The 14649-nt window shown below is 45.6% G+C and overlaps 1 protein-coding gene across 5 annotated transcripts in view; it reads left to right on the forward strand.

Annotated features, from left to right (window-relative positions):
* atxn1a (ataxin 1a) overlaps positions 1 to 4867 on the forward strand; it is a 248554-nt gene extending 243687 nt beyond the window's left edge. For all 5 annotated transcript variants that reach the window (XM_055654143.1, XM_055654126.1, XM_055654158.1 and 2 more), the window contains one exon: positions 561 to 4867. In XM_055654143.1, coding sequence (XP_055510118.1) covers positions 561 to 1082 — 522 coding nt within the window. In that variant the 3' untranslated portion in view covers positions 1083 to 4867. The remainder of the gene's footprint in view (positions 1 to 560) is intronic.
* The last annotated feature ends 9782 nt before the right edge of the window (positions 4868 to 14649 follow it).

A 14649-nucleotide genomic window follows, 5' to 3' on the forward strand; every position in this document is an offset into this window, starting at 1 on the left:
ACTCAACCCAAGCATCGGTTTTAAATTTGTGTTCAACCATTCTGTTGTTGAAGAAATTCAATGAAAGGAGACCATATTTTGGAAGATTAGTCCAAATTTATCAGCCAAAACAAGCCTTATTTTTTCTAAATGTAGTGTCTCGGTCATTTCTGTGATCCACATCTTCACTGTAGGAACTGTTATCTTTTTCCAAAAGTTTTTTTGCAGTTATTAAGCCATAGTCGAGGAAACGTCTTTGGAATGTCGTTAACTTAGAGCAGCCCTCTGACATTCCTAATATTATTAATTTTGAATCTGACTCCAATTGAATTTTGAGTGTTTTAGAAATGGTATGGAATATTCCCGTCCAGAAATGTTGTATTTTTATGCAGGATGCAAAAGCATGGGTTAGGGTAGCTTCTTTGAGGTGTCATTTATCACAGAGAGGGGAGACAGTTGGGAAAATCTTATACAATTTGGTCTTTGAGCACGCTTGCAAGTCTGATGAAGTTTGTGTTCTTGTGCGTTTTTGTATTTGCCGGGATCCCGGCTTACTCACTCTTGTGACGTTTGATTTGCAGGTCAGTGTGGAGGTGCTGGCGGAACACCCGTTTTTTGTCTTTGGGAAAGGCTGGTCTTCGTGCTGCCCCGAGAGGACCTCGCAACTCTTTGGCCTGCCCTGCTCCAAACTGACGGTGGGTGACGTTTGCATATCCCTCACGCTGAGGAACCTGAAGAACGGCTCCCTGAACAAAGGGCAGGCCGCCGCGGACAACGGCCCGCCGCCGAGGCACCCCAGGAATTACAGCCCGGCCGCCTGCAGGCCCCCCCGCTACCTGGAGCGGGAAAACGGGATTGTTCAGGGGGACGTCTCGGAGAACGGCAGGCCGCCCGACCAGGGCTTCGCCCTCCAGCGCGCAAAGCCCTGGCTCGGCAAAACAGAGTTCAGCGGGCGCACCCCGACCAGGAAGCGCAGGTGGTCCGCCCCCGAGACACGGAAAGTGGAGAAGACTGAGGAGCAGCCATTCCTCCTCCCCAAACTATCCTTCATTCCTCAGGAGGTGAAGATTTGCATTGAAGGCCGATCCAACGTAGGCAAGTGACGAAGGAAGGCACTTTGGGGTGGAGTGACACTTGCTCACACATCAAAAAAAAAATGTTAAAACTATAATACTGTACTGTAGACTTAAAGCTAGAAAAAAACCCCAGTATTTACATGTTATCTGCTTGTTATTTTAGGTTTTTTGTTAATAACATGTAATAATTTCGAATGGTGTTAAGGAGAAGACAGGTAGGTGTTCTTTCCACATAGCTTTGACTGTTCACTGTTTATTGAATGCCCTTACGAAAATTCTCACCTGGATTATTCCTGTCATGATTAGAATCCATTATAGTCTTCTCTGGTACTGTTTTTTTTTTTTTTTTTTAATTTGGTTCATATTTAGTGACAGTGTGTGCCACTTTCTTTAGTTCCCCCTGACTTATGTGTACATTGTGTGCAATCCACAGTGGGACAGGGTGACCCTTTGGGCATTTGCAATTTTTGTCATATTTATTTTGCTGGGCCTTCCTCCTCTCCCTTCGAGAGGCCCCAACATCATACCAAATTTGACGAGTTTAGTATTATCTGTAAAAACACTGTCATCCACTTAAACTAGATACTGAACGTTGAGAAAGAAACGGAAACTGAAGAATGACGTTTGTGTAGAAGAGGCGAGTGTGGAACCAATTGTAGAATCGAGTTTGTTTGGAAGAATGAGAATCAGCGGTGATGATTCCTGAGTGAATGATTTAATACGATAGTAGTGGTCTGTCGGAGACTGCTTTATCAGAACGCACTTTTTAAATGTAATGCTTAAAAGAAGAGGGGTGGGGTTTGAATAGCCGGCGCGTTGAGACGCAAGCTGGAAGAGATATCTTAAGAGTTATCCAGTATTTAACTGTTGTACTTTTAAAGCATTTGGCAATTTGCACATCTCGATAGTCAAACAATCATCCAGTGAGTCTGTCAGTTGTGCAGTTTTTTTTTGTTTTCTCTCGAACCTTTTTCTTTTGAAAAGGGGAAAGGTTTAAATAAAAGCAATGTAGCGGATATTGTTTGGCCTGTGTTGGCATTGGGACCTTCCCGCAGTGTTGTTTATCATGTTGAGCGATGGACTCGAAGCCTGTCATATCTATTAACCTCCCCAAGACAGTTTGAAAGGATACACCTTTCCAGTAATTTTTCCAATTTTTAGGAGATCTCAGGCTGTTGCAAAAATTAAAAATGGTTGTGTAACAAAAGTTGGTTTCCTTCCCTGCTTATATTTTACCCATGATTATAGGGTGGCGCAGTGGTAGAGTCGCTGCCTTACAGCGCCAGAGTCCCGGGTTTGATCCTGACCACGGGTGCTGTCTATACAGAGATTGTACATTCTCCCCGTGACTTGCGTGGGTTTTCTCCGGGTGCTCCGGTTTCCTCCCACACTCCAAGGACGTGCAGGTTTGTAGGTTAATTGGCTTGGTGTAAATGTAAATTGTCCCTGGTGTGTGTAGAGCAGGGATCGCTGGTCGGTGGGGACTCGGTGGGCCGAAGGGACTGTTTCTCTAAATTAAACTAAACAAAATCAGTGATATCAAATTTATTATTTTTTTAATTGCATAGGGTTTTATCGTTCAAATCTTAGTTCTGAGCCACCTTCAATGAGCTCATCGATTATTTTAGAGTGTGCAATGGCTTTTTGAAACACATGATACGATAACACTCAAAATTTAATTCATGGGGAACACGGTATTTAAAATCAACAAAGCCTCCTTTAGTATAGACACAAAATGCTGGAGTAACTCAGCAGGACAGGCAGAGAGAAGGAATGGGTGACGTTTCGGGTCGAGACCCTTTTTCGGACTGTGAGTCAGTGGAGAGGGAGACTGGAGTTAGGGAAGGGTACAATGAGAACGTCACCCATTCCTCATGTCTGTCTACCTTCGGTGTAAACCAGCATCTGCACTTCTTCCCTGCTCCTTTTAATATAGTCTTGTTTCATAATAGATCGTCGATCAGCATTGAAAATGTAGGATGGGTTTGGGGAGGGGTTGACTTTTTAATATGTGCAAATTACTCAAAACCTGGCTTGTAGTGTCATAGCTTCTTGGCTTGCCTCTGTTATGAATGTACCCAAATCTGTTTCGACATCCTAATGAAAGAAATGGGGATGGGATCAGAGAGGCGAAGAAGCTCGAGTACTGCTGACGTTGATGAACAAAACCTCTGAACATTGCACCAAAATAGCTGAACAAGCTTTCCTATATTGCACATTAACATTACTTGGTTACTAATGCTGGGTTCCTAATGATCGAATTGGGGTTTCACTTGGGTAGCACGGTGGCGCAGCGGTGGAATTGCCGCCTTACAGCGCCAGAGACCCCGGTTCGATCCTGACCACGGGTGCTGTCTGTGCAGAGTTTGTACCTTCTCCCCGTGACCTGCGTGGGGTTTCTCCGGTTTCCTCCCACACTCCAAAGACGCACAGGTTTGTAGGTTAATTGGCTTGGTGTAAATGTTTTAAAAAGAAAATTGTCCCTAGTGTGTGTGTGTGTGTGTGCGTGTGCGTGTAGGGTAGTGTTAATGTGCCGGGATCGCTGGTCGAAGGGCCTGTTTCCGCGCTGTAACTCTAGACTAACCTACATGTGTGAGCCCTTCCATTAACACATGCAGGGCCTTCAAGTTCTTATATTTTTTTCTTAAGGCAAGAGGAAATCAAAGCGCAGGGCAGGCGGGCGGGGACGAGAGATTTTAGCTAAATGAATCAGTACGGCTGCACAGTCAGAGGGGTGGTTTTTTTCTTTTCACGTCTCTGGGAGTGGGAGCAGGGACTCGTTTAACTGCCTGAATCCACTGAAGAAACACTACAGGAAATAGTCAGATGCAATACGACCGATTCAGTGACTTGTCTTATGTTGATGTACAAGTAGGAATTCGAATTCCACAACCTCGACGCACCCAGACATGAACTCTGAAACTGTTTGCTTGATTAGCACGTGCAATAACCATTTGTCGAAAGTGCCAGGTCGAAGATAGTTCACATCTTTTCGCTTACATTTAAAAAATATATATATCATTCGCATTTCTCTTGCTAACCTTATCCCCGCTGCCTTTCTTTCCCCCCCCTGCCCAAAACCAAGGCCTCCTTACAAAGACGGACGTTGAATCAGAATGCAAGACAAGCTTTAGACAGACACAGAGTGCTGGAGTAACTCAGCAGGTCAGGCAGCATCTGTGGAGGGAATGACTAGGTGACATTTCAGGCCGAGACCCTTCTTCAGACTGATCTGACATGGAGAGCCTTTTACGTTTGTAACCACATCAGCTGCGTGCTTCTGTACAAAGTCTGATTTGCAATAGTTAACTGACAACTATTTTCTAAAAAAAAAAGTTTGTGGTGAGCAAAAAAAAATGTTTAAAACAAAACTCACACAAAAAAAAAAATATATAAAGTCAGGGTGACCCCAACCTGTTTGTAGACAATTTACTGGTTATTCCTACTGGTAGTAGAAATTTCCACCCCTGGACACCTTTTTAATTTGTTGGATAGGATGATTGGAGTGATCTGCAGAAGCCTTTCACGCCTTTTACTCAGGGATGGGCTGGTATGTATGTGGAACACTGATGTAACCAGAGACAGCACTTTCACTAACTCCGAAGCCTACTTTATTTTTTAACAGACCTAGCCTCAAACGACGTTACCTTACTAATCAGATCATTTGTGGCGGGCGCTCGCCTTCCCTAGGCGGCATCACGTAGACAGAAGTTGTTTTGGAAGTGTCGGCTCACACACATATATGTTGATTAGTATAGGTAATGTGAAACTATTGCACATGGGAGGGCGGAATGTTGGGGGGGGGGGCAGGGTACGCAGTTCCTCGAAAGGCTCAGATACTGTTTAAATTAGCTTTGAATTTCATACCGTGTAAGATATTGGAGAGGGGAGGGGGGGCGCAGGGTGGGCCTGGGGGGGGGGGGGTGGTGGGGGGGGGGGGGGGGGGGGAAATAAACCAATACAAAAGTTGAAGGTTCCCTTTATAGTTGTATGTGTTCATTTGCAATGTCCAGGAGACTGGTCTATTCAGGCTGTGGCCAGATTGAAGTACTTACTTGCGCGTACAAAGTAGGCTTTAGGAAGCGCAGCCAGTTTATGAATAGATTCCAGGCAGAATCCTGAATTTGCTCGACTCTTTGGTTGTGTGTGATTACCTTTTTGGACGTTTTTTAAGTCTTCCATTGAGAATCAATTTGAGGCGGCGAATATCGTCTATTGTTTTCTTTGTGGACTCGTGGACTGAGCTGTGGTCAAATAATGTCGAAATGGCCAGTAGAGGTAAGAAAATGGGGGAGGGATTAAAATGTTTTGCACCTTACTGATAACGAGAGAGAGAGAGAGAGTTTTTTCAGTACATAAATACGTAGTTACGAGCTTTCATTGTGAAAGGGGGGGACGTTTTTCCGTACACGTGTGTATTCCATGTAATTCCAGTGTACAATATTGTACTTGCACTAGCTTTTTTTAAAAAACAATTATACAAATGGAAGAATTCATATTCTATTTTCTAATCGTGGTGTGTCTATTTGTAAGGATACACCCGGATCTGTTGAATTTTATGGTCCCTTTCTTTGGTGCTTGCAGGTTTTCTAGTTAGAGGTTATTTCATTATTATGATAATATTTGATTCAGACTTTGAACAAATTTTGTTTTAAAGAAATTGTCTGTATACCAGTACAAGTTTATTGTTTCAGTATACTCGTACTAATAAAATAACAGTGCCAACCCCGGCCGCTTCCCCTGCTTGCTTCTTTCTGGGTTTTTTTAACTCTTTCAAGAGTCAAGAATGTTTATTGTCGTGTGTCCGAGGTAGAACAATGGAATTCTTCCATGCAGCAGCACAGCACGCTTCGCCGCGCTTCGTGGAGTTGCCACCTCACAGCGCCAGAGACCCGGGTTCCATCCTGACTGCGGGTGCCTTCTGTACGTTCTCTCTGTGACCCACGTGGGTTTTCCCCAGGTACTCCGGTTTCCTCCCACACTCCAAAGACGTGCGGGTTTGTAGGTTAATTGGCTTTGGGTCAAAAATTGTAAATTGCCCCCAGTGTGTAGGATAGGGCTCGTGCGTACGGGGTGGGCGCGGACTCGGTGGGCCGAAGGGCCTGTTTCTGCGCTGTATCTCAAAAACGAAAAGACGTTGCAGAATGGAGGGATATGGATCACCTGCTGGCAGATGAGATCAGTTTATCTTAGCAGTATGTATGTTCAGCACAGACATTGTGCTCCGGTTTCCTCCCACATCCCAAAGACTTGCATGTTAATTGGCTTTGGTAAAAGATAATTGTAAATTCTCCCTCGTGTGTAGGATAGTGCTAGTGTACGGGGTGATCGCCGGTTGGCACAGACTCGGCGTGCCGAAGGGCTGTTTCCACTCAGGATCTCTATGAAGTCTAACGTGTCTTAAGGGCCTATCCCACTTGGGCAACCTGATCCATGTGTCCCGAAGAGTTCCTTCGACCTTCAAGCTCGAGGGCACTCTCCTGGGAAGCCTCGAGCTGGATCGAATGGCCGCGTTGAAACCGTGAGCTGCATCTACCGACCGCACACACACACATACACACAAACACATCGCGAAGGTGGAGGCCAAGGAAAGCGGAGGAGCGCTGTCTGCACGATGAAGAGGAAGGTAAACGGCTGCCACAGAATACCGTAAGTCCTTTAGAGAGCGCGGGGGGGGGGGGGGGGGGAAGAAGGAGTGGAGACACTTTTAAGATGTTTAATAAAGTTTAACGGGCATTTTACCAACCTGAAACTCCAATGAGCCAATCAAATTGCCCGGTCAGCGAAGGAGATGGCCCACAGCTGCCCTCGACTGCCTGTAAGTAAATAGCGACCCCACTCCACTGCACTACGAGTGAAAAAGAACAATGCCGACCAAATTTTACTCGCGGGAAAAATTTCAACATCCTGAAAATTTTTCCACGACCTAGCTGAGGCTGCGAGTAGGGGCGGGAACCTCCTTCGAGCATGAAGGAGAATTCCAGCCACCTCATGTGACCTCCTTGGATCTTGTGTCTGCGAGTTTGAGTCCAGGGCAAACTCTTCTAAACTTGCAGCTTAAGTCGCCGCAGTGGGACAGGCACTTTAAACATTGCAATTGGACCTATTACAGTTTCATCTGGCAACTCATTCCTTCGAGCCAGCACCGCCATTCAATGTGATCATGGCTGATCATCCCCAATCAGTACCCCGTTCCTGCCTTCTCGCCATATCCCCTGACTCCGCTATCCTTAAGAGCCCTATCTAACTCTTTCTTGAAAGCATCCAGAGAACCGGCCTCCACCGCCCTCTGAGGCAGAGAATTCCACAGACTCACAACTCTCTGTGTGTAAAAGGTTGCAGACTTGGATTACAATTCTTTACTGTGCTCAACCTTGGCCTTTCATTATCATCTAGTCCTTTAAAATGTCTCTAAGCATATTTAACAATTTTTACTTTTAATAAATCTATTTAAGTTTTTTTTTCAGTGCGAAGTTGGCGAGCTGTCAAAAAGCCTTGAAGGCAGTGATGGAGAGACAAGGAACATCAGATGCCTGAGTCTTGTGTAGATGTAACGGCTACACAAGTTCTTTAACTTCAAGTCACCCTTGCCTTCACCCTCTCTCTGTCCCTCCCCCACCCTATGTCTCTGACCAGTTCCACTGTCCGGGGTTGAGGCCAGGGCCGGATTTAGATGAAGAGAGGCCCCCTCCGCGTTGGTTATCAGCGCTGGTGGCGAGGCAGCGACCAGACAGCCATGGCGGCCAAATCTCCCACAATTCAAAGTGAGGGAGAAAGTGCTCAGCGCCGACCAGTTGCCGTTGCAGTGCGCATGCGCAGGGTGGCCGATGATGTGCTGGCCGTGGTTGTGCGCATGTGCTGCAGGGGGGACGACGTGCAGGCCGCAGCAATGCGCATGTGCAAGGCGGCCTGCTGTGCCGGCGGATGGAGCGAGCGGAGCCCGGCGGCCCGGATACGGATAGCGGGGGGAGATGGAGAGAAACAGAGAGAGATAGAGGGGGGCTGCCCAGAGTTGAACGGTAGGTGTCCTGCCTTGGCCGGAGGCCCCCTAGATTTCGAGGCCCTAGGCTTCAGCCTATGATCCGGCTCTCCGAGGCCCCCCTAGACATCGAGGCTCTTAGCTGAAGCTTGTCCAGCTTATAGGGTGATTTCACGAAAGGTCACTGGAGCGTAGATCCGCACCCACGTGACCGAAAATCTCAACTGGAGTACATGTTATACATTGGTACATGTTAGTGAATGGGAAAACACGCACTTTCCCACCCGTTAAAAACATCGAAAACGGCCGATATTTGAGCTCAAATTTTCTGTGCTAGTCGGGGTGACCGTGAAGCACGGCGACTTAAATTTTCAGGCAAAAAAAAAGATAGAAAGTAAGGTAATTACAAGAGGGAACTGAAGGTGGAAAAACAGCGGAAGTGAACAGCGGACATTTGCCGTGGAGATTTAAAGATCCAAAATATCGGGAATTATCGCGTTTGCTCACTGAATTTCATCAAAAGTAAGGCATTATTAACTTACTTTTGATGAAATTCAGCGAGCAAACGCGATAATTCCCGATATTTTGGACCTTTAAATCTCCACGGCAAATGTCCGCTGTTCACTTCCGCTGTTTTTCCACCTTCAGTTCCTTCTTGTAATTACCTTACTTTCTATCTTTTTTTTGCCTGAAAATTTAGGTCGCTGTGCTTCACGGTCACCCCGACTAGCACAGAAAATTTCAGCTCAAATATCGGCCGTTTTCGATGTTTTTAACGGGTGGGAAAGTGCGTGTTTTCCCATTCACTAACATGTACCGATGTATAACATGTACTCCAGTTGAGATTTTCGGTCACGTGGGTGCGGATCTACGCTCCAGTGACCTTTCGTGAAATCACCCTATACGTAAATCTGGCCCTGGGTGAGGCAGCATCTCTGGAGAGAAGGAATGAGCGACATTTCACCAAGATTCTCGACCCGAAACGTCGCCCATTCCTTTTCTCCAGAGATGCTGCCTCACCCGCTGATTTACTCCAGCATTTTGTGCCTACCTTCGATTTAATCCAGCATCTGCAGTTCTTTCTTACACATAGTTCTAGTCCTCCTGGTTAAATATTACTGTTTGTATTCCTCGTGGCCACCTTCACCTCAGCCAACAATGAACCCTTCTACATTTTCTTATCATCATCCGCATTATAACACTCTTGAATGCATCCAGTGAATTGGCCTCCACTGCCTTCTGTGGCAAAAAATCCCACAGATTGACAACTCTCTGGGTGAAAACATTTTTCCTCATCTCAGTCTTAAATGTCCTACATAGAAAATAGGTGCAGGAGGAGGCCCTTTGAGCCAGCACCAACATTCAATATGATCATGGCTGATCATCCAAAATCAATACCCCGTTCCTGCCTTCTTCCCATATCCCTTGATTCCTTTAGCCCTAAGAGCTCTATCCAACTCTCTCTTGAAAACATCCAGTGAATTGGCCTCCACTGCCTTCTCTGGCAGAGAATTCCACAGATTCACAACTCTGCATGAAAACGTTTTTCCTCATCTCAGTCCTCAATGACCTACCCTTTATTCTTAAACTGTGACCCAGGGTTCTGGACTCTATCCAACATCGGGAACATTTTTCCTGCATTTAGCTTGACCAATCCTCTAAGAATTTTATATGTTTCTATACGATCCCCTCTCATCCGAAATTCTAGTGAAGATAAGCCCAGTCGACCCATTATTCTTTTATCATTTTATCTTTCTACTTAATCACTTCTCCTTATATAAAGCAGCCTGTCCCGCTGAGTTACTCCACCATTTTGTGTCTATCTACGGTGTAAACCAGCATCTGCAGTTCCTTCCTAAACCTGGAGTAACTGAGTGGGTCAGGCAGCATCGTTGGAGGACATGCATACGTGATGTTTCACAGGTGTCCTGACCCAGAACATCGCATATCAATGAGTTCTCTCAATAAGATCAATCTGTCAATCTCCTCCTTAAAAAAAACCCCAATGACTTGGCCTCCACAGCCGTCTGTGGCAATGAATTCCACAGATTCACCGCCCTCTGACTAAAGAAATTCCTCCTCATCTCCTTCCTAATGGAACACCCTACTACACCGAGGTTGTGCCCTCTGGTCCAAGACTCTCCCACTAGTGGAAACATCCTCTCCGCATCCACTCTATCCAGGCCTTTCACTATTTGGTAAGTCTCAACGAGATGCCCCCTCATCCTTCTAAATTCCAGCGAGTACAGTCCCAGTGCCGTCAAACGCTCATCATATGTTAATTGAATTATTCCGGAGATCATAGAAACATAGAAATGTAGAAAATAGGTGTAGGCCATTCGGTCCTTCGAGCCAGCGCTGCCATTCAATATGATCATGGCTGATCATCCAAAATCTGTACCCCGTTCCAGCTTTTTCCCCATATCCCTTGATTCCCTTAGCCCTAAGAGCTAAATCTAACTCTCGTGAAAACATGATCATGTCTATCCATTCTTTGATCATATGTCAATCAATAGACAATAGGTGCAGGAATAGGCCATTCGGCCCTTCGAGCCAGCACCGCCATTTAATGTGATCATGGCTGATCATCCCCAATAAGTACCCCGTTCCTGCCCATATACCCTGACTCCGCTATTTCCCCTGAATCCCGCCATCCTGGGAATTAACCTGGTGAACCTACGCTGTACTCCCTCAATAGCAATAATGTCCTTCCTCAAATTAGGAGACCAAAATAGCAGACAATACTCCAGGTGTGGTCTCACAACTGCAATAGGACCTCCTTACTCATAAACTCAAATCCTCTCGCAATGAAGGCCAGCATACCATTGGCTTTCTTCACTGCCTGCTCCTTACTTTCAGTGACTGATGTACAAGCACACCCAGGTCTCGTTGCACCTCCCCTTTTCCTAATCTGACACCATTCAGATAATAATCTGCCTTCCTGTTCTTGCCACTAGTGGATAACCTCACATTTATCCACATTATACTGCATCTGCCATGCTTCTGCCCACTCACCCAACCTGTCCAAGTCACCCTGCAGCCTCATAGCATCCTCCTCACAGCTCACACTGCCATCCAGCTCTGTGTCATCTGCAAACTTAGAGATGTTATATTTAATTCCCTCGTCTAAATCGTTAATATACATTGTATATTATATATATGTACCATGACACCCAGCGAGACCTGGGTGTCATGGTACACCAGTCATTGAAGGTAGGCATGCAGGTGCAGCAGGCAATATGGAGAGAAGGCAGGTACGGGATACTGAGTTGGATGATCAGCCATGATCATATTGAATGGCGGTGCAGGCTCGAAGTGCCGAATGGCTTCTACTCCTGCACCTAATTTCTATGTTTCTATGTAAACAACGGGTCCCAGCACCGGCATCCCACTAGTCACTGCCTGCCATTCTGAAAAGATACTAGAGACATTTATTTGTCACATGTACCAGTTGGTGTAGTGAAATGTGTGGTCACCATACAGCCATACAAATACTGCCATTCTGAAAACGACCTGTTAATTCCTACACTTTGCTTCCTGTCTGCCAACCAGTTCACTATCCATGTCAATACCCTACCCCCAATACCATGTGCTCTAATTTTGCACTCTAATCTCTTGTGTGGAACCTTGTCAAAGGCTTTTTGAAAGTCCAGATACGCCATATCCACTAGTTCTCCCTTATCCATTCTACTTGTTACATCCTCAAAAAATTCCAGCAGATTAGTCAAGCATGTTTTCCCCTTCATAAATCCATGCTGGCTTTGCCCAGTCCTGTCACTGCTTTCCAAATGCGCTGCTATAACATCTTTAATAATCAACTCCCGCATCTTCCCCACTACCTTGGAAGCCTTACCCCATTACTCAAACCTCACGTCAAAAACCTTGGCCTGATATTTGACTCAGCATTGAAATTTGACAAACAAGTCAATGCTGTGGTAAAAGCGAGCTTCTTCCAGCTTCGGACGATAGCTAAAATAAAACAATTCCTCCAGTTTGTTGACCTCGAAAAGCTCATCCACACATTTACCTCCTCCTACCTTGATTACTGCAACTCCCTTTACACTGGCATCAGCCAATCTTCCCTATCCCGCCTGCAACTGGTCCAAAACGCCGCAGCGAGACTCCTGACGGGCACCCGAAAAAGGGACCACATCACCCCGATCCTGGCCTCTCTCCACTGGCTCCCTGTGCGGTTCCGAATATATTTCATGATCCTTCTTTTTCTTTACAAAGCCCTTAACGGGCTTGCCCCCACCTACATCAAAAATCTGCTTACCCACCACACCACCTCCAGGTCCCTCAGGTCAGTCGACTTGGGGTTATTGTCCATCCCGCGGTCCAGGCATAAGCTCAGGGGCGACCGCGCCTTTGCGGTTGCGGACTGTGGAACAGCATCCCTCTTCCCATCAGAACCGCCCCCTCCATCAACTCCTTTAAGTCTAGACTTGAAACTTATTTCTTCTCTCAAGCCTTTCTTGAGGTCCTCTGAGGGAGCGCTGTATGTATGTATCTATGTATGTATTGTTGATCTGTGTACCACTGTTTGTAGCACGTTAGTACCTGCACCAATGTAAAGCACTTTGGTCAACGAGAGTTGTTTTTAAATGTGTTATAGAAATAAAATTGACGACTTGACTACCAATGTACGGCTAACTGGTCTATACAGTGGCTTGCAAAAGTTTTCATACCCCTTGAACTTTTCCACATTTTCTCACGTTACAACCACAAACGTAAATGTATTTTGTTGGGATTTTATGTGATAGACCAACACAATGTGGTGCATAATTGTGAAGTGGAAGGAAAATGATACATGGTTTTCAAATTTTTTTACAAATAAAAAACTGAAAAGTGTGGCGTGCAAAAGTATTCAGCCCCCTAAGTCAATACTTTGTAGAAAACCACCTTTCACTGCAATTACAGCTGCAAGTCTTTTGGGGTATGTCTCTACCAGCTTTGCACATCTAGTGACTGAAATTTTTGCCCAATCTTCTTTGCAAAATAGCTCGAGCCCAGTCAGATTGGATGGAGAGCGTCTGTGAACAGCAATTTTCAAGTCTTGCCAGAGATTCTCAATTGGATTTAGGTCTGGACTTTGACTGGGCCATTCTAACACATGAATATGCTTTGATCTAAACCATTCCATTGTAGCTCTGGCTGTATGTTTAGGGTCGTTGTCCTGCTGGAAGGTGAACCTCCGCCCCAGTCTCAAGTCTTTTGCAGACTCTAACAGGTTTTCTTCCAAGATTGCCCTGTATTTGGCTCCATCCATCTTCCCATCAACTCTGACCAGCTTCCCTGTCCCTGCTGAAGAAAAGCATCCCCACAGCATGATGCTGCCATCACCATGTTTCACAGTGGGGATGGTGTGTTCAGGGTGATGTGCAGTGTTAGTTTTCCGCCACACATAGCGTTTTGCATTTAGGCCAAAAACTTCAATTTTGGTCTCATCTGACCAGAGCACCTTCCTCCACATGTTTGCTGTGTCCTCCACATGGCTTGTGGCAAACTGCAAACGGGACTTCTTATGGCTTTTTTTCAACAATGGCTTTCTTCTTGCCACTCTTCCATAAAGGCCCGATTTGTGGAGTGCACGACTAATAGTTGTCCTGTGGACAGATTCTCCCAACTGAGCTGTGGATCTCTGCAGCTCCTCCAGAGTTACCATGGGCCTCTTGGCTGCTTCTCTGATCAATGCTCTCCTTGCCCGACCTGTCAGTTTAGGTGGACGGCCATGTCTTGGTAGGTTTGCAGTTGTGCCATACTCTTTCCATTTTCGGATGATGGATTGAACAGTGCTCCGTGGGATGTTCAAAGCTTGGGATTTTTTTTTATAACCTAACCCTGCTTTAAACTTCTCCACAACTTTATCCCTGACCTGTCTGGTGTGTTCCTTGGGCTTCATGATGCTGTTTGTTCACTAAGGTTCTCTAACAAACCTCTGAGGCCTTCACAGAACAGCTGCATTTATACTGAGATTAGATTACACACAAGTGGACTCTATTTACTAATTAGGTGACTTCTGAAGGCAATTGGTTGCACTGGATTTTATTTAGGGGTATCAGAGTAAAGGGGGCTGAATACTTTTGCAAGCCACACTTTTCAGTTTTTTATTTGTAAAAAAAATTTGAAAACCATGTATCATTTTCCTTCCACTTTACAATTATGGCCCACTTTGTGTTGGTCTATCACATAAAATCCCAATAAAATACATTTACATTTGTGGTTGTAACGTGACAAAATGTGGAAAAGTTCAAGGGGTATGAAAACTTTTGCAAGCCACTGTATCTCCCCGTTTTCTCTCTCCCTACATTCTTAAAACGTGGGGTTACATTGGCTACCCTCCAGTCCACAGGAACTGATCCAGAGTCGAGGGAACATTGGAAAATGATCATCAATGCATCCACGATTTCTAGGGCCACCTCCTTGAGTGCTCTGGGACGCAGACCATCAGGCCCTGGGGATTTATCTGCCTTCAGTCCCAACAGTTTACCTAACTCCATTTTCTGACTAATGTGGATTCCCTTCAGTTCCTCCTTCCCACTAGATCTTCGGGACCCCTAGTATTTCCGGGAGATTGTTTGTGTCTTCCTTAGTCAAGACAGAATCAAAGTACAG

This window comes from Leucoraja erinacea, chromosome 2 (genome assembly GCF_028641065.1).
Source record: "Leucoraja erinacea ecotype New England chromosome 2, Leri_hhj_1, whole genome shotgun sequence".
Taxonomy (NCBI): Eukaryota; Metazoa; Chordata; class Chondrichthyes; order Rajiformes; family Rajidae; genus Leucoraja; species Leucoraja erinaceus.